The sequence below is a fragment of the Aspergillus aculeatinus genome (assembly GCF_003184765.1).
Source record: "Aspergillus aculeatinus CBS 121060 unplaced genomic scaffold BO66scaffold_12, whole genome shotgun sequence".
NCBI classification, from domain to species: Eukaryota; Fungi; Ascomycota; class Eurotiomycetes; order Eurotiales; family Aspergillaceae; genus Aspergillus; species Aspergillus aculeatinus.
Window position 1 is genome coordinate 526,684 of NW_020291481.1, and position 27,441 is coordinate 554,124.

At 53.6% G+C, this 27,441-nt stretch overlaps 8 protein-coding genes across 8 annotated transcripts; 4 read left to right on the forward strand and 4 right to left on the reverse strand.

The window, feature by feature from the left end:
* Positions 1–706: 706 nt before the first annotated feature.
* On the forward strand, positions 707–2,663 carry BO66DRAFT_418955 (uncharacterized protein; the record flags this gene model as incomplete). Its single annotated transcript, XM_025649779.1, has 4 exons — positions 707–782; positions 1,002–1,216; positions 1,268–1,452; positions 1,514–2,663. 4 exons carry the CDS (start codon positions 707–709, stop codon positions 2,661–2,663), a joined length of 1,626 nt encoding a protein of 541 aa, XP_025506243.1.
* Positions 2,664–3,093: 430 nt separating this feature from the next.
* On the forward strand, positions 3,094–3,936 carry BO66DRAFT_285592 (putative transcription regulator PAB1642; the record flags this gene model as incomplete). Its single annotated transcript, XM_025643124.1, has 1 exon — positions 3,094–3,936. A coding segment is annotated over one exon (843 nt), but the record flags the coding sequence as incomplete, so codon positions are not given.
* Positions 3,937–4,119: 183 nt separating this feature from the next.
* On the reverse strand, positions 4,120–7,043 carry BO66DRAFT_345298 (putative forkhead transcription factor Fkh1/2). Its single transcript, XM_025644541.1, has 4 exons — positions 6,443–7,043; positions 5,354–6,370; positions 4,407–5,302; positions 4,120–4,348 (listed from the first exon to the last, which is right to left on the reverse strand). The coding sequence occupies exons 1-4, from the start codon at positions 6,554–6,556 to the stop codon at positions 4,276–4,278; spliced, it is 2,100 nt and encodes a 699-aa protein (XP_025506245.1). The 5' UTR covers positions 6,557–7,043; the 3' UTR covers positions 4,120–4,275.
* Positions 7,044–8,855: 1,812 nt separating this feature from the next.
* pacC (putative C2H2 transcription factor PacC) lies at positions 8,856–11,079 on the reverse strand (the record flags this gene model as incomplete). The annotated part of the gene is made up of 4 exons (XM_025650928.1): positions 8,856–10,288; positions 10,343–10,631; positions 10,694–10,750; positions 10,801–11,079. 4 exons carry the CDS (start codon positions 11,077–11,079, stop codon positions 8,856–8,858), a joined length of 2,058 nt encoding a protein of 685 aa, XP_025506246.1.
* Positions 11,080–13,883: 2,804 nt separating this feature from the next.
* On the reverse strand, positions 13,884–15,941 carry BO66DRAFT_427287 (sugar porter family MFS transporter). The gene is made up of 3 exons (XM_025650339.1): positions 15,387–15,941; positions 14,576–15,286; positions 13,884–14,515 (listed from the first exon to the last, which is right to left on the reverse strand). Exons 1-3 carry the CDS (start codon positions 15,924–15,926, stop codon positions 14,147–14,149), a joined length of 1,620 nt encoding a protein of 539 aa, XP_025506247.1. The 5' UTR covers positions 15,927–15,941; the 3' UTR covers positions 13,884–14,146.
* A 2,205-nt stretch (positions 15,942–18,146) lies between these two features.
* On the forward strand, positions 18,147–19,221 carry BO66DRAFT_317799 (oxidoreductase, 2OG-Fe(II) oxygenase family; the record flags this gene model as incomplete). Its single annotated transcript, XM_025643579.1, has 3 exons — positions 18,147–18,469; positions 18,588–18,956; positions 19,023–19,221. The coding sequence occupies 3 exons, from the start codon at positions 18,147–18,149 to the stop codon at positions 19,219–19,221; spliced, it is 891 nt and encodes a 296-aa protein (XP_025506248.1).
* Positions 19,222–19,400: 179 nt separating this feature from the next.
* Positions 19,401–23,188, reverse strand: BO66DRAFT_35262 (putative C6 transcription factor (Mut3)). Its single transcript, XM_025644783.1, has 4 exons — positions 22,811–23,188; positions 21,890–22,727; positions 21,225–21,836; positions 19,401–21,171 (listed from the first exon to the last, which is right to left on the reverse strand). Exons 1-4 carry the CDS (start codon positions 23,094–23,096, stop codon positions 19,665–19,667), a joined length of 3,243 nt encoding a protein of 1,080 aa, XP_025506249.1. The 5' UTR covers positions 23,097–23,188; the 3' UTR covers positions 19,401–19,664.
* Positions 23,189–24,780: 1,592 nt separating this feature from the next.
* Positions 24,781–27,162, forward strand: BO66DRAFT_418961 (sugar porter family MFS transporter). The gene is made up of 4 exons (XM_025649780.1): positions 24,781–25,402; positions 25,506–25,708; positions 25,799–25,879; positions 25,932–27,162. Exons 1-4 carry the CDS (start codon positions 25,225–25,227, stop codon positions 26,979–26,981), a joined length of 1,512 nt encoding a protein of 503 aa, XP_025506250.1. The 5' UTR covers positions 24,781–25,224; the 3' UTR covers positions 26,982–27,162.
* The last annotated feature ends 279 nt before the right edge of the window (positions 27,163–27,441 follow it).

Genomic DNA, 27,441 nt, shown 5'->3' on the forward strand with positions numbered 1-27,441 from the left:
TGGAAGGAGATAAACAATGATTGGCTGGATAGAGAAATGACTCAGCATGGAGAGGGGAGAAAGATTGATCCGACAGCTGTCAGCTGCGGAGACCCAGAGATGTTGATATTCTGCAATGTTGTTGGATAGTATGTGGATGCAGAATGATTTATCATGGAACTCCACCTGGACTGACTAAAAACTTTACCAGTATGTACTTGGGTAGAGTATGGTGGTGGTAAAGACATGTGATGTTGACTTACTGGTCAAGTAGTAGTATCGATACTACCCCACAGTATATATGCTGTTTGCCTTGACGGACACAAACACAAGTGTGAACATTCCCTATACCACCAACAATTTTCACACAGATCGCAATACTTGCTTCACTGGTGTAGTGAAGAACTTGCTTAGAATTAGTACTTGCTACACTCAATATAGTGAATGCAGCACACATGAACAGAACCGGAAAAATGCAAAAATAAAAGTGAAGGCTACTACCTAGTATGTCCCTTCAGTGAATTGATCGATACTTGTACCTCCTTGCTACGATGTTGCACAACTGCAGCCCCGCCGTTTGTTCCCCAGACAAACGATGTGTTTTGCCTCTCCTCCTCATCATCTCTTCCCTTGTCTTCTTCCCACCATCTCTTTATTCTCATCTGCGTTGCCATCAATTCTTCCCGCTACTCAATCACGTTGTCAAAGGTCAAAAACCACCATTAAAATGACACCAGTTCAGCGACTCAACTACCTGTTTGCTAGGGAGGACGAGCTGTTGAAGATGGACACTCGTCTTAACCGTAAGTTGACTGGTTTGGGAATCCTACTGGGGATGCGCGTGAACACCATTGGCTGAACCATTGATCACTCTATTTCGCATAGTAAGAGATATGATGGACTAACAATTCTTACCCCTCGTATATCAGAAGACAGAGTGCCCGAAGAACCCGCCTTCAGAGGACACTCCGAAGGAACAAAGGTAGAGAATACCAAGACTGAGGAATACCAACCCGAGGAAGCCCAGTCTAAGGAGGCCAAGCTCGAAGGAACAGAACCAGAGAACACCAAGCCAGAGAGTATCCAGCTCGGGAATCTCAAACATGATGACGAGCATAAGGACGATCGTTCTGAGGGTGTTGAATCCCAAAAGGTCAGTTCCCAGAAACACCTACCCACTGAGAGCGACCTCGAAGGACCGGAACTCGAGGAACTCGTGCTTGGCGAACTGCAGCATGTCAGCATAAGACCAGCGCGAGCCAAGCGCGCAGTGCTCAAGTCCGAACAGTTGGATTCTGAAGAAAGCACGGCGACCAATGAGTCCTTGCATGAAGACCCTAGCGACAAGACTTTCACTCCCATTATCGCCCTCTCACGGTACCCATACAAGCTCATCAAAGACGACAGCCTGTCCCAGCAGATAGCCAGCCGGTTCTTCGACAAGAACCAATTCTGGGCCCGATCTTGGGACATGTATGCTCATTCCTCTCCCAGCAAAGCATTTTCGTTATCACTAATGTCTTATGCTTGCCAGTTACTACCACTATACGCCCTCCAGCCTGGGCTGTCGATGCATTCTACTCACCCCAGCCAGGCACGCCCGCCGCCTCCTCGGCGAGATTAACCGCACCTTCAAGTGCACCCTCCAACTCCCGGCGGAGCGCGACATGGGCCTCGTCCTCTCCTTCGACAATGATGCATATCCGCAGCCGAAGTTCCTGGGAACCAGCACCAACCGGGAGGCCAAGGACCGTCTGCAAGCCCGTGTGCCACCCCCCTCCGAGCGCTACCTCGACCCCTGGAAAGACCTGGGCGACGAGCACAGAGAGCTAGCCATTGCCTACGAGGCGATGCTGGAAGCCGCCTGCGACGCCATGAAGAGCAAGAGAAAGACCAACGCGGCCCAGAAGCAGCAGCAACGCATGGAGCTCGAGCACCGGCGCAAGGAGTCGCTGCTCCGCGCGCAACAGTACCTGGGGATGCGGCCCGCGGGCACCATCGACGAATCCCTGAAATACGCCCCATTCAACATGGACGCCGTGGCCCCGTTCGCGTTCTGGAAGGATCCTATCTTCGTCAGTGTGGATGTGGAATGGAACGAGCGCTGCAGTTCCCAGATCACGGAGGTTGGCCTCTCGGTGCTGGACATGCGCAAGCTGCACGGCGTGCGGCCCTCTTCGATGGACGGGGTCATTTGGCGCAGGGCCATCCGGTCCCGTCACTTGCGCGTGCGCGAGTACAGTCATCTTGTCAACAACGAGTTCGTGAGGGGCTGCCCGGGGGACTTTCGGTTCGGGACCAGTGAGTTCGTGGGGCTGGAGAACCTGAAGGGGGTCGTGCAGGAGGCGTTCCAGCAGGTGGCTGTCGCCGAGAAGAAAGAGGATGAATCGGAGGATCGTCATGTGGTGCTTGTTGGCCACAGTCTCGCCGCTGATTTGGAACACCTACGTAAAATCGGGGTGACACTGGAGATGGTGAATGATCGCTTGGATACTGCCGGACTTCATTGCGCTATGCATGCCGATCTGCAGCAGCAGCAGCAGCCGATGCAACCCCGATCCCTGGGAACGGTGATGACAGAGCTGGGCTTGGAGCCGTGGCATCTTCACAATGCGGGTAACGATGCGCATTATGCGCTGGAGGCGTTGGTGGCTAGTATCCTGGGATACAAGGCTGGCAATTGAGTCTAAGCCCTTCTGACAGATGTGAGATCTCAGAAGATCGACGGCCCCGATCTGACATGTATTTTAACTCGGACTAGTTAATTTTAACTAGTGAGACAGAAGACTCGTGACAATGAAACATGCAGCATTGCTTGTCACACGGTAGGACACAGAGATCTGCCAGGACCCGGATTCAGTCGTAGCCTAAGCGTTACAGTCCGCAGTCCGTATACTTTCCCAACCCTAACCGAACCTTAACTTATCATATTTCCCCCCACCCATCCGGATGATCCCACCTGATAAACCACGAACACCATCCTTCATCATAACAACCACCCCCACTACACAACCCCCCCCCCCAAACCTCCAAATCCATACCAAAATGACCCTAACAACCACCCTCCTCACCCTCCCCCTCCCGCCCCCGACCACCACCAGTTTCACAACCGCCACCTCCCCCACCGCCCACCCATTCCTCTCCGCCGCCGCCGCCGGCACGCTCCCCAAACCCCGCCTGGCGGCCTGGCTGGCCCAAGACCGCCTCTACATCCACGCCTACATCCGCTTCATCGGGGCGCTGCTCGCCAAGCTCCAGCTCCCTGTGCCTGTGCCTGTGCCTGTGCCTCACGCAGCCCAAACCAACACCAACACCCACAATGCCGTACAAAACACCCCCGCAAACAACACCGACCAAAACGAAACCCCAACCCTCGAATCCCAAACCCTGCACACCCTCACGGCAGCCCTGACCAACATCGTCCGCGAACTCGACTTCTTCGTCGCCGTCGCCGACGAATACGCCCTCGATCTGAACACGCCGTTCCAGGCCCCCCACCCCGAACCCGGGGAAGCACCAGCACCAGCACCAGCACCAGCAGCACCAGCCGCCGGCACCTTCACCGCCTCGCCCATAACAACCGCGTACACGGATCTCTTTATCTCGGCGGGATCGGCGGGGACGTCCTTGCTAGAGGGGTTGGTCGTGCTCTGGGCGACGGAGGTGTGTTATCTGACCGTGTGGCGGAATGTGCGGGCGGCGATGCCACGGGAAAAGAACCGGGGGGAGGATGCGGATGGGGGTGCGTTGCGCGAGAAGTTGATCCCCAATTGGACGTGTGCCGAGTTCGAGGAGTTCGTGGAGGGCATTACGCGCTTGGTTGATAAAGTGGCGGAGCGCGAGGTGCAGCGGAGTTCGGCGGGCCCGGGGAAGGCGTGGGAGGAGGTGCTCGAGCGGTGTGCGCGGTGGTGGAGGCAGGTGGTTTGGTTGGAGGGGCAGTTTTGGCCGGAGGTTTAGATTCGAGGGCGGGGTGGTTCTCGGGGGCTTGTTGATGTGTACAGTAGCTTCTAGGGGTATGTATCTATGTACGTATGCATGTATGTGATGGACAGGGTTGACATGTAAATAGGTATGAGCAGATATGAATGAGCAGCAGAAGCAATTGGAGTATATATACATGTACAGTATACAACCTTAGTGGCTAACAAGACACAAAAAGGACGACATCAAATCATTAGCAATATCTACAATTACATCAATACATACAGCCATGGTCCCATAATCCCTCCCGATCTTTGTCGTGGATGCCTTTCTGGCAAATGAATAACAAAAGCAAAGCAAACAAGCCATTCCTCCTCACGACGTCGCTGCACTTGTACGCGCCGCATTACTCAGCTGGCGATGATATGATCCGATCGTTTGGAAGCCTCTGCAAGCTGCGGTTAGTTTCTGCCATTAAACCTATGACGTTAAAAATAATTGCCTACCTCGCCAAATCAAACCCGCTCTCGTCCTCCTCCTCTTCTCCCGCTCCAGGGGCAGGACGACGACCACCCTGTGGCTCAGGCTCTCGCCGTGGTGGCGGCAACACACGACCGGTAGCCATACCTGTTGTTCCTGGTTTACTAGGACTTGCGAGGTTGGGGGGTGGCGGACTGCTGCTCGGGATACTGCCTAGGACATCCCCGGGGTCTCCCTTGAGCGGACTCATGTCAGGTAACGGTCGCGCCGGCGTGCTGCCAATATCCGCAAATTTCCAGAACTGCGCCGGTGAGCTCATTGGCATGAACTTGGATGGTATTTGCGCCGTGCTCGGAGGGGGCAGGCGCGGCTGTTGCCGCTGTGGGGCGGGTGTAATCATTGACGATGGACCGTCATCATAGTACGACGATGACAGTACTGGAGGTGATCCCACGGCCGCGTCCGACAACCCATATGTTCGACTGAGACTGGTCCCATTGCTACCCGCGTTCTTCGTCGCTGACCGGGTTGGGAGCGGCGAAGGCTCTTCATAGTCACGTGTGTTGGGTGGGCGTAAATTGTGCTCCGCTGCTCCATTGCGGCTGGCACGAGATCCTCGTTCGGGAGTGTACGCCTCGACTGGAGCCACTGGGAATGAACTGAAACCGGGGGACGATACTGGTGGGGACTTTTTGCTGTTAAATACGGCCTCCATGCCGTTGGTGGAGCCCCGGCGATCGGGTACTTTGGTTGCAGGTGATGATGGAGCCGACGATTGCGTGCCCTTCCGCAGCTGCTTCTTCCAATACTCCTCGCGGTGCTCGGGTGCAATCTGCCACTTCATTCCCTTGCCCGGCTCGTCTGTGCGTCGCGGCACCTTCTGGAACGCCTTGTTCAGCGACAAATTATGACGGATCGAGTTCTGGAACCGGTTAGCACTGTGAATACCTCCAATTCTGAAGTGAACGCTCACCTGCCAACCGCTCTGAGAATGCCGATAAAAAGCGTACTTGTCCATGATCCAGTTGTAGATATTGTTAAGGGTAAGCTTCTCCTCCTCACTGGAGAAGATGGCCTGGGCGATCAGATTCGCGTAGCTGTACGGCGGCTTGAGGTCCTTGGCCGAGTCTTTGCTATAATCAATCTCTTCCGTACTCTCCATCATCATACCGCGGTTATACAGAGGGGACTGCTTGGCAGTACGGGCCCCCACTGTGTCGGGCGACCGTGGAGGAGGGGTCACTTGGCGCTTGAGGAATTGCGGTGCGGGTGCCAATGATGGCGGAGCGGGTGCGGTAGTCCCAGCGGTGTTGGTCGATGAGTGAGAAGCATGAGGATGGGCGTGTTGGCTGGCGTCCCAGGTGGCAGGCTCTTCCTCGCCGTTCGCCAGTCGCTGCGCTCGATCAACGAAGCTGGGGTGGATGGTCGCCTTGTCGCCCGGGGTGACGAACATCATCTGGGTGTTGGCGATCTCGATGATATCGCCGCAAGAGAGAACGGCGTCGGTTCCGCGCTTGAGGATGACGCTGTTGAGGCGCACCCCGTTGCGACCGTTGACACGGATGTGCCATGAGCCCGTGTCCTCACCATCGTAGAAAATCTCCGCGTGCAAGCGCGAGACGAACTTGCTGGGGCCCAGATCGACATTCACCTCCGGAAGAGCGCGCGCGGCAATCGTGACCGGACTCGACTGCTCATCTAGCTTCTGCTCGCGGTCGGGTTCGCGACCGATGTTGACATGGAGGGTCTTTACATAGTAAGTCCAATTGCGACCGGCAATTTTGGCGTAGGCGCGAATGCTCTGCTCTGCCTCCGTCTTCGTATTGGAATAGTCGCGATGGACTCGAACCTCTTCGCGTGCAGCCTCGAGATATGAGATTACCAGGTCAACGAGGTCTTGATTCTCCGACAGGTCCTGGTCATCGTCGGCTTCGTCGGCGGACTCGGGCTTGATCGGGCGCGTTTGTGGGGATACTCGAGAATGTTCGACCTGACCGCAACAGTAGACAGTTAATCGACGGTTCTTGTCAAGACGTTGATCGTTGTTCAGCGGAGCACTCACCTTGCGCTTCTTATTTGACGGTCGCGTCGGCGATGAATCCGGGGCCTCTGCGTCGGATGTCTCTTGTAACTGAATCTCCTTGCGCCGCGCGCGGCGGCGGTTCGATAGAGGCATGGTGCAAAAACAGACGGAGCGATGGAAAGCGGCGCAGGCAGGCGATCGTTTGTGGTGGTTGTTGTTGTTGATGATGGAGGGGCTCGGAGAAGTTATCGTGGGAAGCGTTGCGGAGCGAGATGAGTTGTTGTTATCGTCGGTGGTAGTGTAATCAGTTGTGGTCGTGGTGGAGAAGGGTCGCAAGTGGCCGGGGCAACAATACGAGATTAGGGAAGAGAAAATCGCAGACGTTGAAGAGTGAGAACACCCGTGACGAACAACCGAAAATAAGAACAGTACGGAGTAGGACGAATGGAAACCGGGATGGCAGGTCCAGGGTTGTTGACCCAAGGGTACGGTTTGCCACCGCGCACGAACGAGACGCGATTTGACCGTGAGTCGTGACTAGTGAGAGAGAAGGGAAAAGTAGCGAGTGAGTGAGACGGGACTGGAGGGGGGCTGCGAGAGAGAGTGGCCAGCCACCGTGGGGGGGGGGAGTGGAAGTGGGAGGGAAGAGGAGGGGAGGTCGGGTTTGCGCCAAGCACGTTCAATAGGGCTGGGGTGGTGGCAGGAGAGGGAGAAGAAAGGAAGAGATGATAAATCAAAGAAAGGGAGGAGGAGGAGGAGGAGGAGGGAGAGAGGAACAAAAGGAAAGAAGGGAGGAAAGGATCGAGACAAGCAGATTGTATGTGGAAGTAAGTGGTGAAGTGAAGAAGTAGTAGAAGCAGCAGCCAGCAGTAGAAAGTAGTAGTGATGATGATGATGATGACGCTGCGAATGAATCAGCCACAAGGGAATAGGATGGATGAGATGGGAAAGAAACGCTCCCGAGTCAATCCAATTCTAAGCCCGTCAGTCAAATCAATCAATCAATCGATCGATCAATGATCAATCAAACAGTGCAGTCAATCAATCAGTCAGTCATGTGGGACTGCAACTGAAGGGAATGAAGGGGAATGAACTTGATTGAACCTTGAAAGGTGCCGTCACTGCCAGATTGAGTAGTTTAGTTGCAATCACTAGGAAAAATCCTCGGGATTGCTTGTTCTTCCACCAACACAATTGCAATTGTACTTGCAATGCGAAGATAAGTAAATAGTCAGACAATCTTCCTCCCTTTCACCTTTTCTTTTTTTCTTTCTCACTCTTCGCTCTCTTCCTTCCTTTCTTCCTTTCCTCCTTTCTCCTCTTAACTTTCTCCCCCCCCTTGGTTCCTTCCCTCGGATCCTATTATATACGGTCTACTCCGTAAACAATTCTACTACATCCAAATACGACGCCGTAAACAGACAGTGGATCCCAACAAGCAAGCAGACAAGCAAGCAAAGCAACATCACAAACAGACCATGTTTAATCAAGATGGCCCGCTGTTGACCCTTTGCCGGATGCAGTTTCTGTCCTTGAACTCCCCTCTCAATTCTTGCAATTCTTGAAAAGAGCAATCCGTCAACCAGGCAGGGTGCTCTGTGGTTATCTATGATGAAACCCACCCAAGTTCTATAAGCCTCCTTTCCCCAAAGTCTATCTACTCCGTACGAGGAGGGCGGACCAGAGTCAGCGAGGCGGAGTTGATCGGATGCGCGGGCGGGTTGGAGGGTTGGACCATCCACCAGCATCGTCATCATCAACAATAACATCATCATCATCATCATCATCATCATCATCTCCTCCTCAGCTTCAACGTATACACAATTTAACTTGCTGCTACCCGCTGGTCTCGACCATCCCCGGATTAGGCAAAGGCCAGTAGTTTACCCTTCAGACTGGTTGCGTCATGGTGTCCGCGTGCAGCTCGTGTGGAATGCGGATCCCCTCTTCAGGCTACTCCGACAGGTAACATCTTCGTTGCAATCTCTCGCCCTGGATTCCCCTTCCCACTCTTCCTTCCCCTCCCTCCGGATCTAGAGGGAAAAGACGACGCTATACAATAATAGGACAACCACTGCGGAAGTCAACAACAAAAACAACATGGTTTCGATCGCATTACTGATCAATAACCGAGTCCATGGATTTCTCCCAAGTAAATACAGGTTCATCATATACACAAATAATACTTCGACTCACCAGGACCGCCTGCCTACCGAGGCCAATCCGGTTCTCCGACGCATTGGGAATAGCAAACAAGCAGAATCAAACCTAACCCGCAATCGCCCAGAACAAGTCGTTCGTAGCATAGCCGTAAATAATTAACAGAAAGAGGAAAGTGGGGAGAAGCACCAAAGGTACCCTATAGAAAGAAAAATCACGAGTATGAACCGCCGGTCAAGAGATGCCCGGAGTAACATCAGAAGATCACCTCAGCCAATCCCAGCCACCGCCCTCAGGGCATCTTGGAATCGCCATCTTCGTCCATTCGTAACGTCGGGTACATCACTGCATCCCCTGCCTCCGACCTCACTCCCGGCTTGGCTGGTGCCGCTTCGGCTGGCGTGATCTCCACCCCTTCCATTTGGCTCCCCGAGGCTGACTCCGGGCTCCGTTCGTCGCGGATTCGCTGGGACTCGTTCTCGTATTCGCCCCGTTCCAGCCGGGAAGCAATGTAGTTACGCAAGTACTCGATCAGCCGGACCTTTTCCACCCACTGCACATCAGCCCGCTCCGCCACCTCGGTCGCCGCCTGGGCGGTCCGAAGCGTCGCTTCGGCTTCAGCAGCCGCTCCCGACAGCGCAGGGTCGATTAGGCTAGCCGAGAAACTCTTGGGTGACAGTGAGGATGCTCGCCCCTTAGCGGGAGGGGTGCGCTCGCCGTCTGCCTTCTCATTGTCTTGCGACAAGTCCATGGCATCAGGCATGGAGCGGGGCTCTGGGCGCGCGCGCTGCAGCGTGCCACCGGTATATCGACGCCGGTCATCATGATCGAAGATACCCCCCAATGTGGAAGGCGGTGCCGCCCCCGACGTGGTCGGATAGCCTGCTGTCATGCTCTCAGACATGGTAGCCGAAGGTAGGCGAGGATACATGTGGCCGCCTTCATGGTGAGGTGGCGACACACGAGTGGCGGACGGGAGAGAGATCGGGGAGCGACCGGAGGTGTAGGACTGTGCACTGGAAGGAGGCGTGAGGGCAGGAGTGCCGGTGGAGGGAGAGTGGGTGGCTGGATTGGGCATCATGGCGCTAGCCGCTGTCGTAGCTGTCGCATGGCTAGGGGGCAACTGTGTTGGCGGCGAGTGAGTGGTGCGGTAGCTCAGACCTCCGTGGACATAGTGAGCACCGGGTTGGGCAACTCCCGCTGCGGCAACGTTGTCGTCGTTCTCGTAGATCGTATCCTGCATTTGCTGCAAGAATTGATCGATATTTATAAGATCATTCTTGGTGCGCACGTTGCTCATTGGGGGCAGGTGATACGACGGAGCGGAGGGATGGCCTCCAGGGCTATATCCACCGCCACCTACAGCCACGGGGGCAGGCATCGCTTGGTATTCGGGCAGAGGTCCGCTGCTCAGAACGGGCAGCGACAGACTCTGTAGCCCCATCAACCGCTGACCCACAGCCGCATACGAGTTCGGGTCAAACTGGCGGCGCTTCAAGTCACCGAAGAATTCGTTCAGAGCATCGTAGCCACGCTTCTTCGACTCGTACGAGGTGTGTCCAGCTTCCGGGCCGTGGTTCAGGGCGTAGTAGACATTGCCGTAGGATGGGTTGGAAGGTTGAGGCGGTGGGTGAGACTGATAGTATTGAGGAGCACCATGGGCGTAACCCTGGCTAGGGACTGGGTTGATTGTGGGCTCGAAGTAATGAGCAGCCGCGGCGTACCCTACAGCATGCGTCAGTCGATCAACGCCCGAAGGGTAAATATGCGGTCGCATACCTTTAGCGCCACTTGCAAACATCATGTCCGGGTTCCGAGAGCCAGGCTCGGGGGAGCGAACCAGAACGGAATCATCAGCATGGGTCTTGACGTGCTTCTTCAAATCCTGGGGACGCTTGAAAGCCTTGCCACAGAAATCACACTTGTGTGGTTTGAGCGGCACATGGACACGGATGTGAGAGGTGATGTGATCGCGCTTGACAGTCGTCGTCCGACAGCTACCCCATTGGCAGGTCAGGTTGAGGTTATTTGTACTCTTGCGACCGACATGACGCTCGCACACATGTTCCTATAGCACCAGAGCGGTCAGCGGCGGATCGTTTCCCCATGATTATGACCGGTCGAGCCGACACGTGGCCGGTTACTCGAAGGTGCCTCAGAGCCAGAGCCAGACGAGAAGAGCATGAACTAGCAAAGTAATAAGAAGAAGAAGAAGAAGAAAAACCGAGACAACTTACGTAGAGAGCTTCGGGAGACGGGCACTTTTCAGAGCAGTTCTGCCACAGGCAGGACAGTTCCTCGGCCGGGCGAGTGGTGGTGCCGTTAATGGGAGGGCTAGCAACGGCAGCAGTCGCAGCAGCAGCAGTTGCAGCAGCCGACGCAGCGGTAGCCGATGAGACCTGAGGAGATTGTTGTTGAGGGGGAGCAGCAGGCTCTTGGGCGGCAGGTGCAGGCACGGGGGGAGCCGCCGTCGAAGGGGCCGTGGTGGTGGTGGTGGTGTCTTGGGGTTCCGACATTGCCAAGAAAATTCTGTTTCTTGTCCCTGTCTTGGGATGCCAGCGGAAGTAGACAAGCGACTCAACACAATACCCCAACGGGGATATAATCAACAAATACGTCAAACAGAGACAAGAGCCGGTGGTTAATGAACCGATGAGAGTTGTATATCCCACGGGGAAGTAGAAGAAGGCAGAAGTAGGCTAAGACGGTCGGTAGACTCGAGACGCGGTGAGAGCGTTCGTTGAACAACAAAGAGGGAGTCAGACACGCGCACCGATACCGCAGCCTAGTCAAGTCAAGTAACCGAAAAAGGTGGGGAAAGCGCCCAGTAATTTATACTGATTCAATATAGTAATTGTAGTTTGGAATATAAAGAGAAGTATAGGTAGGTGGACTGTATAGATGGAGACCACCAGGGGGACATCAAACAAGAATGATGGAGAAAGAGACGGAAGATGATGTTTGTAAGAGTCAGAACAAGAAAAGAGATGGAAAGGGGAGGGAGGGAGGGAGGAGGAGGAGGAGGGGGGAGGGGCCCTTCAGAAGAGAGAATCAGGGGAGGAAAGTCTTGGGGCCGAGCCGAGGAGACAGAGAGAGAGAGAGCGAGAGACGAGCCTTGCCTAGAAAAGGCGAAGACTCAACCGGGCGGAGGGGAGAAAAAGAGACAAGAAGCCCAAGCCAGGACTGGGCATTGTCCGGGCCAAGACACACCGTGCGGGGCTGCGTGGCGTGGCATGGCATCGTCTGGCCCTTCTTCTTTTTCTGACTCTTTTTTTTCTTTCTTTTCTTTTTTTCCTTTTTACACTCAGGTAACTAACTACCTAGTAACTTACTACCTAGTAGTTACAGAAAGTTTACACCACTGCCAGGACATCTGTTTATGTCTAGGCTGATATCATACCTCTGATTCATGCTGAGAACATTCTCAATCTTACTGTCAATCTTTAGACTAACTGCCTTCATTTCCCCCCACGGACACAAAACCCACCATCCACCGCGAAAATTAGTTTCCCAACTAATACTAACTTAGTGCCGGCCGGAATGGTTAGAGCTTAAGGGATTCGAAACTAGTCCTAGTGGGCTTGAACGAAGCCTCGAATAACCGTTCTCCCTCGCCCCCGTATTGACACATGGGACCAACTGGCTGACTGACTGAACTTAGTCCGTCCTACTATGATCTAGGGACCGTGACTTATCTGCTTAGCTGCTTAGCTGCCATGATAATAATGTTGTCTGACAATCCGACGGACAGAGTGACTAGTCCTGGTAGTCCCTTTCCCCCCCCGCATAAGAAAACTTGCCAAGTTGGCCAAGTTACCCTTCTTGGCCTCCGTCCTGCGCTTCCCCCCTCCCTCTCTCCCCCCGTTCCTTCTCTGCCTGCTTATTATCACCTCGTAGAAATGGCGACTGGAACTCTGGAAGGTCGAGTAGTTGCAGGAATCGATGCCTTTCCTTTTTCCGCAAAGACCTGTGGAGCCTATTCTCGTGTCTGACATTTGGAGCCGTGAGGGAAGGAAGCACCAGCCAACGGATTATTATTACGATTCCAACCAACACCTCACTAGGTACTTACTTTGTACTGTACAATACGGAGTACTTAGCTCTACTATAGTTGGATTCATCTTATGTGAAAGTCTGATCCTTGTTTTCGCTCTCGAACCGTCCACCACGAAGTCAAGAATGACCGGGTGGCCAAAATACCAAAACATACCAAGTAATTCCTCTCTCCCCCTACCTCTCTTGGCGCTTCTTTTCCCGCCCCGAGGACCCCGAGGAGAGAGGGTGCAGGTCTTGGACTTCTTGGACTCTTGGGTTTCTTGGAACCTTGATTTTCTTTTCGGTGTTTTTTATTTCAATTTTTTTTTTTTGTTTTCGTTGGTCATTAGTCAGATGGTCCCGGGCTTCTCCGGGGAGGAGGGAGGGGGAGCCCAGGGGAGCGGCATTTGCATGCAAATGCACCACCCACCACCCATTTCTTTCAGAGTCAAGAGAGTCAAGTGTCCCCCCTGTACATACAACAAACTGTATGTACTGTACCACTCATGGGACAGTGACAGGTGGACTGACTACTATACCTACTTCTACCACAAATGGTAGTACAGAAAAGACTCGACTCAGCTAGTGGATACTAAATTACTAACTGGGTCGGTTTACCCCTCTCAGTCCCTTCTCCGTATTCTGATTATTGAGTCGGAAGTTCATTCACTCCGAGCCGTGAATTTTACTAAAATAGTCCATCCAGCTATTCAACTGACCTCCCCCAAGCCCTGAATACATCCACGAAATTTCATAACTTTCATTCATAACCTACCATCCCCGCACAGTTGCTGTAAATGTATATCGAAGGTTGAAGCATTGGACCTGACTTACCCGCGGAAACAACAGGAAAAAAAGCTTTTCCCCCTGTAGTACCTAGAAGACTAACGAACGCTTCAAGGTTGGAAATGTCTCTTCCCAAGGCTCCAAGTCGCTTCCCCCCCCCGTCTTGGAAGGTGACACCACCAACCTTGAAGGAAATCAAGAATTATGCGAGTCACCTGCAGTTCGACCGCTGAAGAAACCCCCTCCAAACCCGATCGCGTCACGGAGCGAGGGAATGGCTGTAGTGTAGGTACTGGACTGTACATACTGCACACTTGGCTTGGCTTTTTTACCCCGGGGTGGCGGTGCCCTCCCCCTTCTCTTTGTCTTTGGGGGGACTCGATGATCAATCCAACCGGGGCCGTCTTTTGGGGAAAATTATGCAGGGCCCTCCTGCAACATAGTCAGCGGAGAATTTTAGGCATCCACATTTCGCCATCATGCATTACAAGGGTTAGTTATTTCGGACAGGTTCGAAGGAGGGAAAAGAAAACAACTCAAGTGCGTTGAGATAAAAGAGGCTAAGTCATTTTTGATGTCACTCGTTTAACTGGGTATTTTGTTGATCCAACTCAACCACTTCACTACCAACAGATGCAGATGTCCAAAAAGAGAAAAAATAATATATATCCAGGTCTATGATCTATCGTTCACATATATACAATCCGTCTAGGTGTAAAAACCGAAATCAAAGCAAAACGGGCTAATCGACAAACTCCATCATCATGCGGCTTTCGTGTTCTCCAGGTGCTCCTGGGGCTCGGGCTTGTCAAACATGCCATCCTTGATCTCCGCACGAAAGCGCTCCTCCTCTTCCTTGAGCTGCTCCTTGAGGATGGAGTGGGCCCGCCAGATCGGCTTGATCTTGAACAGCTGATCGGTAACCTCCAGCGGGATACCACTGGTCTCCGGAATGAGGAAGAAAGCGAAGAAGAATGCCAGGAACGACAGGGAGGCAAAGAAGAAGTACACGCCGTATCCCATCTTCTCGAACATCTGCTCCGTGAACCGAGAGACCAGGAAGTTGAAAAGCCAGTTACTGGCAGTGGTGGCGGCCTGCGCCACGGAACGGATGTTGGGGTGGAAGAACTCCTGTCCAGACCAGTCAGTGGATTGTGCAGAATATGACAGAAAAAACACAAAAGAACATACCGCGTTGATGACCCACGGAGTACCGTTCCAAGTAGGTGTATAGACGGCTGTCCAGAGGTAGAAAAAGAAGATAGCCGCGATACCACCGCTGTTGAGGTGGTCTTGGGGATGCTTGGTAGGCTCCACCACGCAGATGTACGCGCCAATGATCCACATGCAGACTGAGCCACAAACCGCACCGATAAGCAGCAGCTTGCGACGACCGAGCTGGTCAACCAGGAAAAGCAGCCAGACGATGGTGATGACAGCCTTGACGACACCAAAGATACCGTTCAAAATTCCCTTCGTGTTGCCCTGAACACCAATGCTTTCGAAAATGGTCGGGCTATAGTAATTAATTGCGTTAATTCCAGAGCCGTTCTGCCAGAAGAAGAGCATGCATCCCAGGAACAGGCGATACTGCAGGTTCTTGGCTTGACCGAGAGCCTGGAAGGGCTTCCAGAAACCGACACCAATGGTGGCCTTTTGCTCCTCGAGACTCTGATCCATAGCAGCGATTTCCTCGGTGATATAGATATCAGTGGGCTCCAACTGACGGACCCAGCACAGGTTCGCAATGGCCTGCTCGCGGCGGCCCTTGGTAAACAGCCAACGGGGAGATTCCTTCATCCACAGAGAGCCGAGGAAAAGCATTCCTGATGGAATAATCTGAATAGCGAACGGAATGACCCATTGCTTGTGGCTGGCAGGAATGGTTTGCTCAACACCATACTAGAAGCAGGGAAGGTTAGCTTGAAGGCCCTGGTTCCTGGAGGAGTAGGGAAAGGTGCTGGGTAGCATCAAGACCGTATTGCGCGGACGAATAACTTACGTTGATCCAGAAACCGACCATGCCACCAACTTGCCAGCCAAGTTCATACAAACCAACAAGACGACCACGAATGGCGGGAGGGGCTAGCTCGGACAGGTACATCGGGACAATATTGGAGGCAACTCCGGTGCCGAGACCGGCCAACACACGGCCCGCATAAAGCATGCCGAGACCGGTTGAACTGTTGGCTCCCAACTGCAAACCCGCTCCGAGAACGAAGACAGCCGAAGCGATGGTCAAACTCCACTTGCGTCCCCCATAGTACGAGATACCATAGGTGAGCAGAGCTCCGAAGAAAGCACCAGCAATGAAGAGAGAGACAATGTTTTCGCTGATCAAGTCTCTCTCGGAGCTAGTCTTCTTGTCCAGGCCAAACTCGGTCATGAAAGAGTCCAATGTGATGGTCGTGCCGATGAAACCACTGGTGTACCCGATCATTTGAGAACCGCATGATGCAATGGCAGCCAATGCATACACTCGCCAGTTGTAAACAGCTTTCGGCGTAGGCCGATCCTCGACCAGGTGGAGAATGCCACCCATTGCTATGAGGGGGCGAGAGAAGGAGGAAGGGAGGGAGGGGAGAGGAGGGGAGAAAGAAGAGCAGAGATGTGAAGACCTATGAACAAGTCCCAGTTATCTCTTGAAGGTGAAAAGACCAAGAGAAAGGAAGAAAGAAAAAAAAAAGAAGGCTTCCTGCCAACAGAGACAAGAAAGGGGGAGATGATGGAAGTAGATATGGGGCAGAGAAAGTTCTGAAGGCGGAAGTTGAGGAAGATTTAAAAACTGGTCGAGACGGGCCGGGCCCCTAAAGTAATCATCTACAGTGAGCGACGCATCAACGCTGAACCGTGTGGATTCTCCTCTTCGTCGAACGCTCTCCACAATCCACGTCTGACCGAAACCCCATCTGGGGAGACTCAACATGGGGGTTCTTGTGAATAGCACGCATTTGATACGTCAAGCAAGCAGCTAATTGGTCCTTATCATGCAAACTATTGCCTTGATTCCCACAAAGGTCGCCTCGTGATGTGGGAAACTGGGTCGGGGGAGAGTTTTCCCCAGACTGACTATGTCTCGCTTAGCCGGCGCGGAGAAGTTCTTGCGAAGGAAACATTCAGCCGCAGATTTAGGGTGTGGGGGCGAAGGTTAGAAAATTTCCCTGCACGAGGAGAAGGCATATAATCCTGGTTGCCCCCTTTAGACTGGACATTTACCCGACTGTTCCGGCGCCTGCGAAAGCAAATAACCCTCATGGGAAATGACTGATTGCTGACTGGGCCCTGCACGTTCCAAGGTAGCGAGCCTGTGGCGACTTGGCCACGGTGAAGACTTTGCCGGTGGACCAACCCATTCCCAGACGAACTTTAAACTCGGCCTTAAAGAGCCTTATCTCTACCAGACTCGCGAACTCGGAGTGCCGATCTCGTTGTTGTCTGGAACGGCCCAGCATCGATGCCTTCGGCTTCGCCTCATGTCGGCTCTTCTGCGAATCAGAGCGTAGGAGTTTGAGAATTGGCCCAACTCAGGGAGGTCCACAATCAGGGTTAAGCGACTTTTCGATGCCCCTGTCGAGTTCAAGAGAGGACTTAGCCGGTTTCTGACTCCCCTCCCAATGTTCTTCGTAATCATGTTTAGGCCAGTCATGATGACGGGATGAAGCCTTAACCCCATTCCTTGATGGAGTCCTTCCTCGGAAGAGAGCCGACTAAGCCGGAACGTGCATAACTTTGGTGCCGATCAAGCTTTAGTTCGCCGTGGATCGGGCACCAGTCAACGGGTATATTGGAAGGTCAAAAGCTAAAAGCTGGTTGACATGGCGATGCAGTGGCGCAGATAATGTAGGTATTGTGTACGAGATGTGTTGTCTTCAGACCTGCCAGATCTGCCCGAGAAGAAATGCAGCGTATAGTGCTACGTAGAGCTTCGGATAGGAGCAGAAGGTTGCCGAAGACGAAGGAAAGGCCGGTGAATGTGCGCTAACCGAGACGGGCAACGCACACGAGGCTTAATTCAGCCATGAGCAAGTCGATTTACATAAGGTAAGTCAAACACAATTCCATCAATGCGAAGGAGCGATAGTGCTAATCCTACTAACCTGAAGAAGATTAGCGGTCAGCTGACCGGAAGTCCCTTTAGACGGCGGGGTCGGCGCTCACCCGCACCACCCACGCGGGCTCAAGAACGCTTCTCCGCCTTGACGCTGGTTCTGGAAGACTGAAAACGCGGAGTCTCCGCATGCAATCATCAATGGTTCCTTTTAGGTTCTGTCTTTGTTCCTCACTGGACAGCATGACGAAAGCAGCGGTGAAGATCCTTTGACTCCGGATTACTCCATGACGCCATGGTGTTTGGAGACTCCAGACCGCGTGGAGAAGGCCCCTCGAGTATGAGCGGAGCCATCGCTTGTCCGCGCAGGCGAGCATTGTCGCGTGCATGGGAAAACCTTCTTGATCAACATGGCCTGTGTGTGCTGACTACACCAGGAGGTAGGATAAACGCAAAAACTCGTTGGAGTCGACCGGACCAAATGGTTCTTCCTCGGAGACAACAGTCTCTCGGCTTATATGCGGCGTCTGAACAAATTCCCGACGCCGTGACTAATCATGAAAGGACATGCTCACCAAGTTGCATATCTACTAATGTACTTGCATAACTCTAATGCACAGACTGAGTTATCAGATCAATTATCCATCTCCTGCCGAGCCCTCCGCAAGAATAGGGATCCGACAATCAAACCACCGCGGGAGGGATTTGATCAATATGCCCAAATTCTCCCTTTCCACTCTCCTCTCGTCGCTGCTCTATCTTCTCCCCGCATACTTCTTTGTTCTCGCGCCGCTCCTCCGCCAACTCTTGCCCGATTCATCCGCAGGGAATCTGTTCGACCTCGACCTCGATGCCGACGGGACCGAGCCCGATTCGGGCCTCACCCTCAACCCGGATATCCTGAGTCTTCCAGATGGGGTCATTCCGAATTGTGCGCCCGACAATTACCGAGTTCACCTCCTGCAGAAGGATCCATTGGTGATATATATTGAGGATTTCTTGTCGGCGGAAGAAACGGACCACATCGTCAATCTAAGGTGCTTTCCCACTCAAAAACCATTCCATCCCGGCCACAGTGCTTTGATCTCATCTCAACCAATTCCCCAAGCACAATTCCCTTAGGAAATCACCAACGGAAAGCTGACACCTAGAAAGTAAATCGAACTACACTCTCTCCACGATCTACAACGGCCAAAACACAACTCACGATGCCACCCGCCGCCTCTCCGACCGCGCTCTTCTCCCCCGCGACAACACCGTCCGATGCCTCGAGGCCCGCGCCGCCGCATTCCAGGGCTGGAAACCGCACCTCTACATTGAACGCATGTGGGCGCAACGCTACAACACCTCCGGCCACTACGTCCACCACTATGACTGGGCCGGATCCGCTGCCCGTGGCGGGGACCGCCTCAGCACATTTATGGTCTACTTGGGGGATGACTGCGAGGGTGGAGGCACAAACTTTCCGCGGCTGAGGATGCCTCGGAGTGCCGCGGCCCTCCGCGAATGGTGTCGGTTTGTGGAGTGCCCTGCGGATGATGCCGCTGCTGCTGCCCCTCCAGGAGGGGAGCCTAAGGATGGCGAGCCAAGCCATGCTGCCGCTGCCGCTGCCTCGCAGGGAGTTACATTCAAGCCCATCAAAGGCAATGCCATCTTCTGGGAGAACCTGCGACCGGATGGATCGGGATATCCGGAGACGTGGCATGCCGCGTTCCCGGTCACCTCCGGAACGAAGATCGGATTGAATATTTGGAGCTGGTATCAGCCCCCTCGGCGGAGGAGAGGTTGAGCCCGTTTCCCAGATTCTAGTTGGATACACCTCTTTGGAGAGAGAGATATATGTTCGAAAATATGTACGATACGGCAGAGATGGTCATGCACCGGCAAGACGAAATTCCAATAGGTAAGTTTAGAATGTATACAACATAACCTGTGATATATAGATCATCAATCATATTCAAAGAATTAGCAACGTCAACAGGAAAAAATATCGAGCACAAAAGAGATGCCAATCCCGTGGTGCAAATAACCAAGGAATACAGAAAGGAAACTCATGTCAATCCCAAGCAACAACCGAACGCCGCCCAGAGAACTCCCCCCACGCAATGCCTTCATAACATTATGATCTTCATGGGTCCAGACCAAGAAACGGCATATACAAACATATGGGTATTTGATTAGTACTTCTTCTTTTGCTTTTTTTCTTTTCGGATTCAGGAATTCGATTTTTTTTTAATTCCCGGCATTCATGAACTGAAGCCATTCCTCATTACTGAAGCCGCCGGGCCGACATGCATCGGTATTGCCGAAAATATCATCAAGCGGGAGGCCCAGGTCTAATCCGACGCCCAGCGACGTGGGGTCGGGCGCGCCCATTCCGAATTGACCCAATCCGGTCGGCGTGGCTGTCGCAGTCATCATCTCCGTTGGGATATTACTGGGAGGCTGGAAGTTGTAGCCTTGCCAGATGAAGTTCTGGTTAGGCAGGGAGACCAGATCGGGGCTGTTGACGGCTTCGGCGCCGTTGACAGGGGTCGAGGTTCCATGGGAGACGGGCGACTGCAGCCGCGAGTGGTTAATATGATGCGGTGGCTGATTGGGCATGCGGCCCGGCAGACTGGAGCTGATGGCCCCGGGATTGCCGCTGGAGAAGACGGAGAAATTGCCGAAGCCGTCCAATGTGGGGGTGGATACTCCCATCGTGCTGACGGTGCTGCCGTCGGCCGTGGAGGCCAAACCAGGGGCGAAAGAGGTGGCAGTGGTAGCGCTGGCTGGGTCTTGGCCGAAGTGATCGTTCTCTAGTGTAGACATCGGTTGTGTCGGATAGGCAAAAGGGTCGTCCGATGGGAACATGATGGGCATTAGATCTGGGAACTGACTGGGATTGGCGAATGCGTGCGCCCCAAATTGATTTGGTGTGACATCGCCCAAGGCGAGCGACATGGATACCGGAGATGCCCCTGTCGACGCGGGCGTCCTGTCGTTGTTGGATGCAATATCCGACGGCGTGGACACGGCATCAGTAGCCATCTCGGGCGTGGACGGGATCCACGTTGAAGGCTGGCTTGGGCGCACATTAGAAGCAGGACTGCGGCTAGCAGCACTGTCATCGAAGCTCTTGGGGGTATTGCTAGCCTCTTGCTTCACCGATCGACTGAGCAGTTGCGTGGGGAAAGTGTTGGCACGCTGTGGTGGTGGCATCTCCAAGGGCACCGAGGCGGCGGCGCTCGCGGCGCTCTTGGCGGGAGGTGGGCGGTGGTGGTGGCCAGACGAGGGGGCGGGCCGCTTCAAGCTCGCCCGCTTCTTCGCACTCTGACGATTCTTGAGCAGCTCCGGAAGGTTCTTGAAAAGACCATTGAGACTCTGAGAGCACCGATCTGCCGCCATGCTCTTCTTCGCTAATCCTGCCAACGTGTTTTTGCCTTCCATGGCGTCTTTGAGGACACCATCCTTTGCGGTTGGAGAGTCGGGATTCTCGAGCACGAAGAACAACAGCGACAAAATGGCGAAATAGGTGGTATACATGGTGAACCAGAACGATCCATTGAGTAGCCCTCTCTTATGCATGCCCGTCGTGATATGTACGATGTTGCGTGAGACACTAACACAGGCCGCAGCGCAAGCGTAGGATCGCCGGTCCACTCCTCGAGCTTGCGAGCCGCTGGAGACATAGTGAAGGAAGGGCCGGTAGAGTATGACCTGAACGTGGGCGTAACTAATGCGGAGTAGTTGGCGGATGCTGTAAACAGTCAGTAAGGACAAATAGTCAACCCCTGGAGAGACATAACTTACCGCTCGAGCTGTGGGGAGACCTCCGTCCCCGGTCGCAGAGCCGCGGGAAGCTCTTCCATCCAGGCCTGAAGGTCCCTCTCGATCTCCCGGATTTTGGAGTGGCTGACCACATAGCGCTGATCCGATGCGACAGGATGTTGCGCTTTCTTCACAGGGTAGATGTATTGCACAACCTTAAGTGTGATGTTGGTCAACCGGGTATGCGCGATCGCTCCAGCCATCAACGGGGTATGATCCGAAGGCACGGGTAGGATGCCAGTTTTGGTGATAAATTCCGAATCGACCGGCTCTGGGTACACTTGATCGATGTCATCGTCGTTCAGCATCAGAGGTAACCCGAGTAAGGTGCTGACATAGACATCCATTCTGCGAATCGTCCAAAAGATGCGTTTGCGCATCTCCTGCTCAAGAGGGGTAAAGTGTATCGTCACATTGCGGTGCAGGCCTAATCGCAGAGCGGATCGCTGTGCGATCCCAATATAAGAGTAGCATGTGCTAAGTTTGGCGGACGATTGCAGGAATAGAATCATGAAACAGATGGCCTGGAGCGAGGTTAAGTCGCGGCAGTCGGTAATTTCCAGGAGCTGGCGACCTGCTTTGAAATATTGAAACCTGCAATCGCGAATTAGTTTATTTCTCAAACAGACCGACAAGAGGCGACCTACCCTTGCCCGATAGCACCCTCGTAGCCTGAGATGTCCAAGGTACTGGAGCCATCGTCAGAAAACAGACATCCGACGGCCATTACGATGTAGAGTAGCGGCAGGAAGGAATTCTCCTCGTTGGTAAACTGGTCTAATGGCGTATCATAGATTCGATCAAACATGGTGTAAAACGTAGGTTCATGCACGAAACGCATTAGCGCGCAGGCATCGTCCAAGGCGTTGTGACATAGTCGCCGGCCAATTTCCCGGGAGGGAAGATCATGAGTAGGCGGCAGGGACGCATCTTGCGGCGATTCAGATACGGATTTGGGGCTGTCGAAGAGCGTTTGCGCGACCGGTCGCGACCGGAGAGTAGGCAGCGGCATGTCGGAAGCTCCGAGCTGCTTCCGCAGGCGTCGGATAAACGTCATACCAGAACTGTGTCCATGATAATCCCAATGTCCCTGGTCATCAAGATCGAGGTAACCGGAATTATCGACCATCGACTCAAGCAGCGATTCATCACCATTAGCCCCGTCCGTGGTCGTATCGTCAGCGGGGGCGGGGACTGAGGGTTGCGATCCGTTCGTCGTCTCAGCAGGTGCAGGTGGTGCAGCCGGTTCCTGCTGCGGCTGCTGTTGCTGTTGCTGTTGCTGCGGGGGAGGCGGGGGTTTTTCACGCTTGATGGCGCCCAGCATCTGCTCGGTAGCATGCACGTCGAATTGTGGATCGTCCAGATTTAAATCCGGAAGCACGACGCGCAACAGGGCCTCGGCTTTGTGCAGTCGAGTTTCCAGAGCTTCGACATATTGCGGGGCGGGGTTGCGACGACGGTTGGAAGGTTGGTCGTAGGTGCACTCTGCGGACGACCGAAGCTGATGAGCGACCACAGCCAGGAAAGGGTTGCGGAAGTAAGGTCCGACAGGGAGAACGGAGACTTACCGTAACTGTAGACCGTGCAGTGCGTGCACGGCTGCTTGCCGTCGCACTTGATTTTCTTGCGACGACATTCATCACAGGCCCGCGTTACCCGGCGACGCTTTTGCATAGGCAGCGGTTCCTTGACAGGCTTGAGCCCCTCGTCCCTCATGGGTAAATCATCTTCGTCATGAAGGGCCGAGGCAGCGGGATCGACATCGTCATGGGAAGCAAAAAACGAATCGGAGACAGCAGAGGGATCGTCCTCATTCGCAGGGTCGGCGATTAACGGACCGGAAGGGGATGCCATGAGGGAGAGAGAGGCAGATGACGTGGGGGTGGGGGATGGGAGCAGAAGAAGATCGATCTCACGGCGGTCGGCGCAAAGACATGCAAGGGGGTATGAGCAAGTCGGAGATCCGATCGGAAGTGATAACGAGGAAGGAACTGTTCCGATCAGCAAGGGGACGGCGACCCGCGTGGCGAGCCGATAAATGATCGCACGTCCACGAGGGTGTGGAATTGGCGTCTCACAGGGTCATGGAAGGCACCACGAAGTGGGAGGGAGGAGGGACGGAGGAAGGGACCGAGAGCAGAGAGCAGAGAGCAGCTCGAGGATCGTTCGCCGAGAGGGTGAAAGGAAGATCGACACGTCACGAAAGCGCAGGCACTGGCTTGTTTGCGGTGGAAGATAGGTCGAAAGCCAAGAAAGAAAGGGACAGAGGGAGAGTCTGTGTACGTATTGGTATGTAGGAAAAGAAAGAGTAAGTGTAGGTAAGAGTCGAAGAGACGAGGAGTCTTGGTTTGTGTTTCTCTCTGGCTGAGTGTCTGAGTGTCTGAGTGTCTGTCTGAGGGTCTCTCTAGTCTGGGGCACCAGCGGAAGAAAGCATTTATTAGTAAGACTTGCGCTGAGTCAAAAAAAAACTCCACAAATTGCCCAGACCATGCATCATCATACATCGGACCTCCGATCCCATGACAGTCATATTTTCCTTTGCCCCATCTACCGCCTCTTCTTCCTTTGCTCTCTACCTGGATCATGGATGAAGAGGGCAGATGAGGAAGAAAAGTGGTTGGGGGTAGTTGATAGTCTGTACTGTACTGTATAGTACTGTATAGACCGATTGACCCGTCGGGGAATTGGACGCTATATCCGAGAGAGGGAAAGGTAGAACAGCAAAAGAATCAAGCATTCGGGCAAATACGAGCTTGAATGGAGGGGGCCATTTACATTGGTCTCTCGGAGGGAAACGAGATGTTTCTAAAGACAACTCTCTTCTTTTCGACACAGTTGAGAGATCCTTGTCGAGGTGGAGGGGTAGCAGCCTCTACTGGCGACCGAATGCGACGGGGGGACCCTTTGCGCACACAGAGGAAGGGATTGGGATGGAAAGGGAGCAGGATCGCGAGGAACTGGGAAGCAGAGGGAGAGAAAAGGAGACTAGATGAGCCAATGGAGACAGAGCAAATTTCCAAACTAAGCACATGCAACCAGAAAACGACGGCGGAAAAGGAAGGTGAGAGCCCTGAGTTGAAGGTGAGAGAAGAAAAATGGCTCATAGGTAGGGCTGGCTTCGGCGAACTGGCCGGCATTTGTCGATGTGCAGGTATATCAGCATAAGACAATCGGCGAGCATTAGTTCATTATGCTGGTTCTACTCGTTTTCTGATCCCTGTCAGCATATGAATTCTCTTAGTCACTTTTCATTTAATGCCATCAAATAGAAGGTGCTTACTTTACAGAGTTCGAATATTCCCACGGATCAGGGCACGGTTAGTAATCCTTCATCCTCGGCGTCTTGGCCGATATGACCAGTTATGATTACTTAGTACGGAGCACTCTATCAGTCAGCCTCGGTCGCGCAAGGCCGAAGGGCGAGTGAGGGTGAAAAGTCCGCTTGGATGCCTCAGGCCATAAATTCATGTTCCACGTCTTTTCCATTGTCCTTCCACAATTGACTTATTAATTTTTTGTAAGGGAATGAATGGCCTAAAGACTCCTGCGTCATTTGTCTCTCTCTCCCACTCTTCTATTGAGTTACGAGTATCTGTCTAATTGCTCACTGATCTGGACTTCGCCTGCATTCTAGTGCAGTACTCTGTTGTTCCATTGTTCCATTGTCGTCTGTCTACTATCGTCCAATCCATTATTCAACCTCAGCTCAGCGCGGCTCAGCGCTGCACTTGCTTGCAACCCTCCCCCTCGAAGCCTTGAACAGCAACATCTATATCATGTCATGACAATGTCGTTCACTGATCCATGGATCTAACATTTATATAACCATTAGAACATCCATCAGAAACAGAACAGAGTCCGGCAATCGGGATTCTGCTTCACGTGGCAGCTCGTATTCGCCTCGCAATCCTGCTTCGCCCGAGCTTCTTCCAGAACCACAACCCACTTTCCCAAAAGGAAATCCCCCCTCCCAATTGAAACCATGTTCTCCTCTTCCTACTTGTTGGTCACCGCGTGTTGTATGTTCGCAACATTGGGATCCTTCCTATTCGGATATGATTCCGGGGTGATCTCCACTGTCATCGACCAGGAGACCTTCAAACACCGATTCCATAGTCCTTCGGATGCCGCCACGGGCGGGATCGTCGCCTCGTATAACGGTGTGTGCATCTGGTTCCCTGCAATCTACTGCTAACTTGGCCCACCCGCTCAACCCATGCAATTATTATTATTGGACTGACAGACCTGACAACCCTGTGACAGGCGGCGCTATCATAGGTTCCTTGGTTGTCTCATACCTCTCCGACCCGTGGGGTAGGAGACCCGTGCTGTTCGTTGGCGGTCTTCTGGCGACCCTGGGGGCCGCTTTGCAGGCGGGCGCGGTCAATGTGGCCATGCTCATTGCTGGCCGCTTGATTGCCGGCCTGTCGGTGGGACTGATGTCATCCATCATCCCCGTCTACTGTGTAAGTCCTCTTACACAACTACTCCAGCCCTTGTTCCTCATCATCCCCATCCCCTCATCCTCAAATCAGTCTGACAATCAATTGGAATAGAGTGAGGTATCTCCCCCGCGAATCCGAAGCTTCTTAGGATCCCTCCAACAATGGATGATTGGATTAGGGGCAGTCGTCGCAGTAGGTTGCTCGAACCACCGAAAAATATATACTTTCTAACCTTCTCCATCAGCAATGGGTCGGATACGGCTGCTCTCTCCGCACAGGGAACTTCACCTGGAGCTTTCCGCTCGCCCTGCAAGCTCTGCCTGCGATCGTCCTCAGCGGAGGAATCTGGTTCCTCCCCGAATCCCCCCGCTGGCTCATCGAACGGGGTCGCACCGATGAAGGCCGCACCACGCTCACCCGCCTCCACGCGGCCAACACCTCCCTCGTCGAGACCGAATACGCGCAAATCCGGGCCAGCATCGCCGAAGAGCGACGCCGCGCCCCGCGCACCTGGCGTGCTCTCCTCTTCACCTCGGCGACCTGGCGCCATCGCATCCTCCTCGCCTGCGGCATGCAAGCCTTCACGCAGTGCTCGGGCACCAACATCATCTCGACCTACAACCCGAGCCTCTACCGCTCGCTCGGCCTGTCCGAGACCACCTCGCTCATGATCCAGGGCATCTGGGGCGCGCTCGCCCAGTTCTGGAACACCGTCTTCATCATCCTGTTCATCGACCGGGTGCCCCGTCGCACCCTCCTTCTCCCCTCCCTCGTGGGCATGGGCGCCACCATGTGCATCGAAGCCGCCCTCGGCCAAGCCTACCGCAACTTCACCACCGACCCGCCGCCGCCGGCGACCGCCGTCCGCGCCGCCATCGCCCTGTTCTTCGTCTTCTCCGTCTTCTTCACCAGCCTGGGCCTCATATCCTGGCTCTACCAGTCCGAGATCTTTCCCACCGCCATCCGCGCCCGGGGAGCCTCAGTCGCCACCGCCACAAATTGGAGTCTGAACCTTATCTTCGCCCAGTGCACCCCGATCGCACGCTCACGCATGGGCTTCAATTACTTCTACTGCTTCGCCGCGTTCAATTGGGCCGCCGCCCTGCTGGTTTGGTTCGCCTACCCCGAGACCGCGGGCCGGTCGCTAGAGGAGGCCGAGCATGTTTTCGATCGCAGAGAGTCGAGAGATGAAATGGATCGTCACCAGGGGCTGGAGCTCCAGCAGGACAAGAAAGGGGGGCTAGCCATGGTTTCTTCGGCGGAGGCGAGTGCAAATCCCCTACACCACAGGTGAACCCAAACATCCCATGGACTTGCAAAATGCAAGCATCTTAATATATAATATATATAGATAAACTCCTGTTGTATATAATAGCTGACTGCATTCTGCATTGGGGTTCTGCTGTGAGTTTCACAATTAGCGTTGCATGATGGCGAAATCGAGTCAGTTGTGGTCATCGATCAAGATGTATAATAATCATGTCATAGATAGATGCTCCAATTGATATTCAATTACAGCATCGGAAGAATGAAAGCAAAAAAAGAAATCTATGGCTTCAGAGTTCGTTGGTACAAGCTGGGGTATAACACGCAGTGAACAAAAGAGGTGGTTTGAAGGATAAGCATATATATAAGAGAGGTTGCACCCAGGAATGTATAGTGTTGTTGCAGACGGATGAGAGAGAGAGAAAATAGTGTCTATGTCATCAAGGACGAATCACAAGAAAGGGGGAAGGTGCAGGAAGGACTCCGAG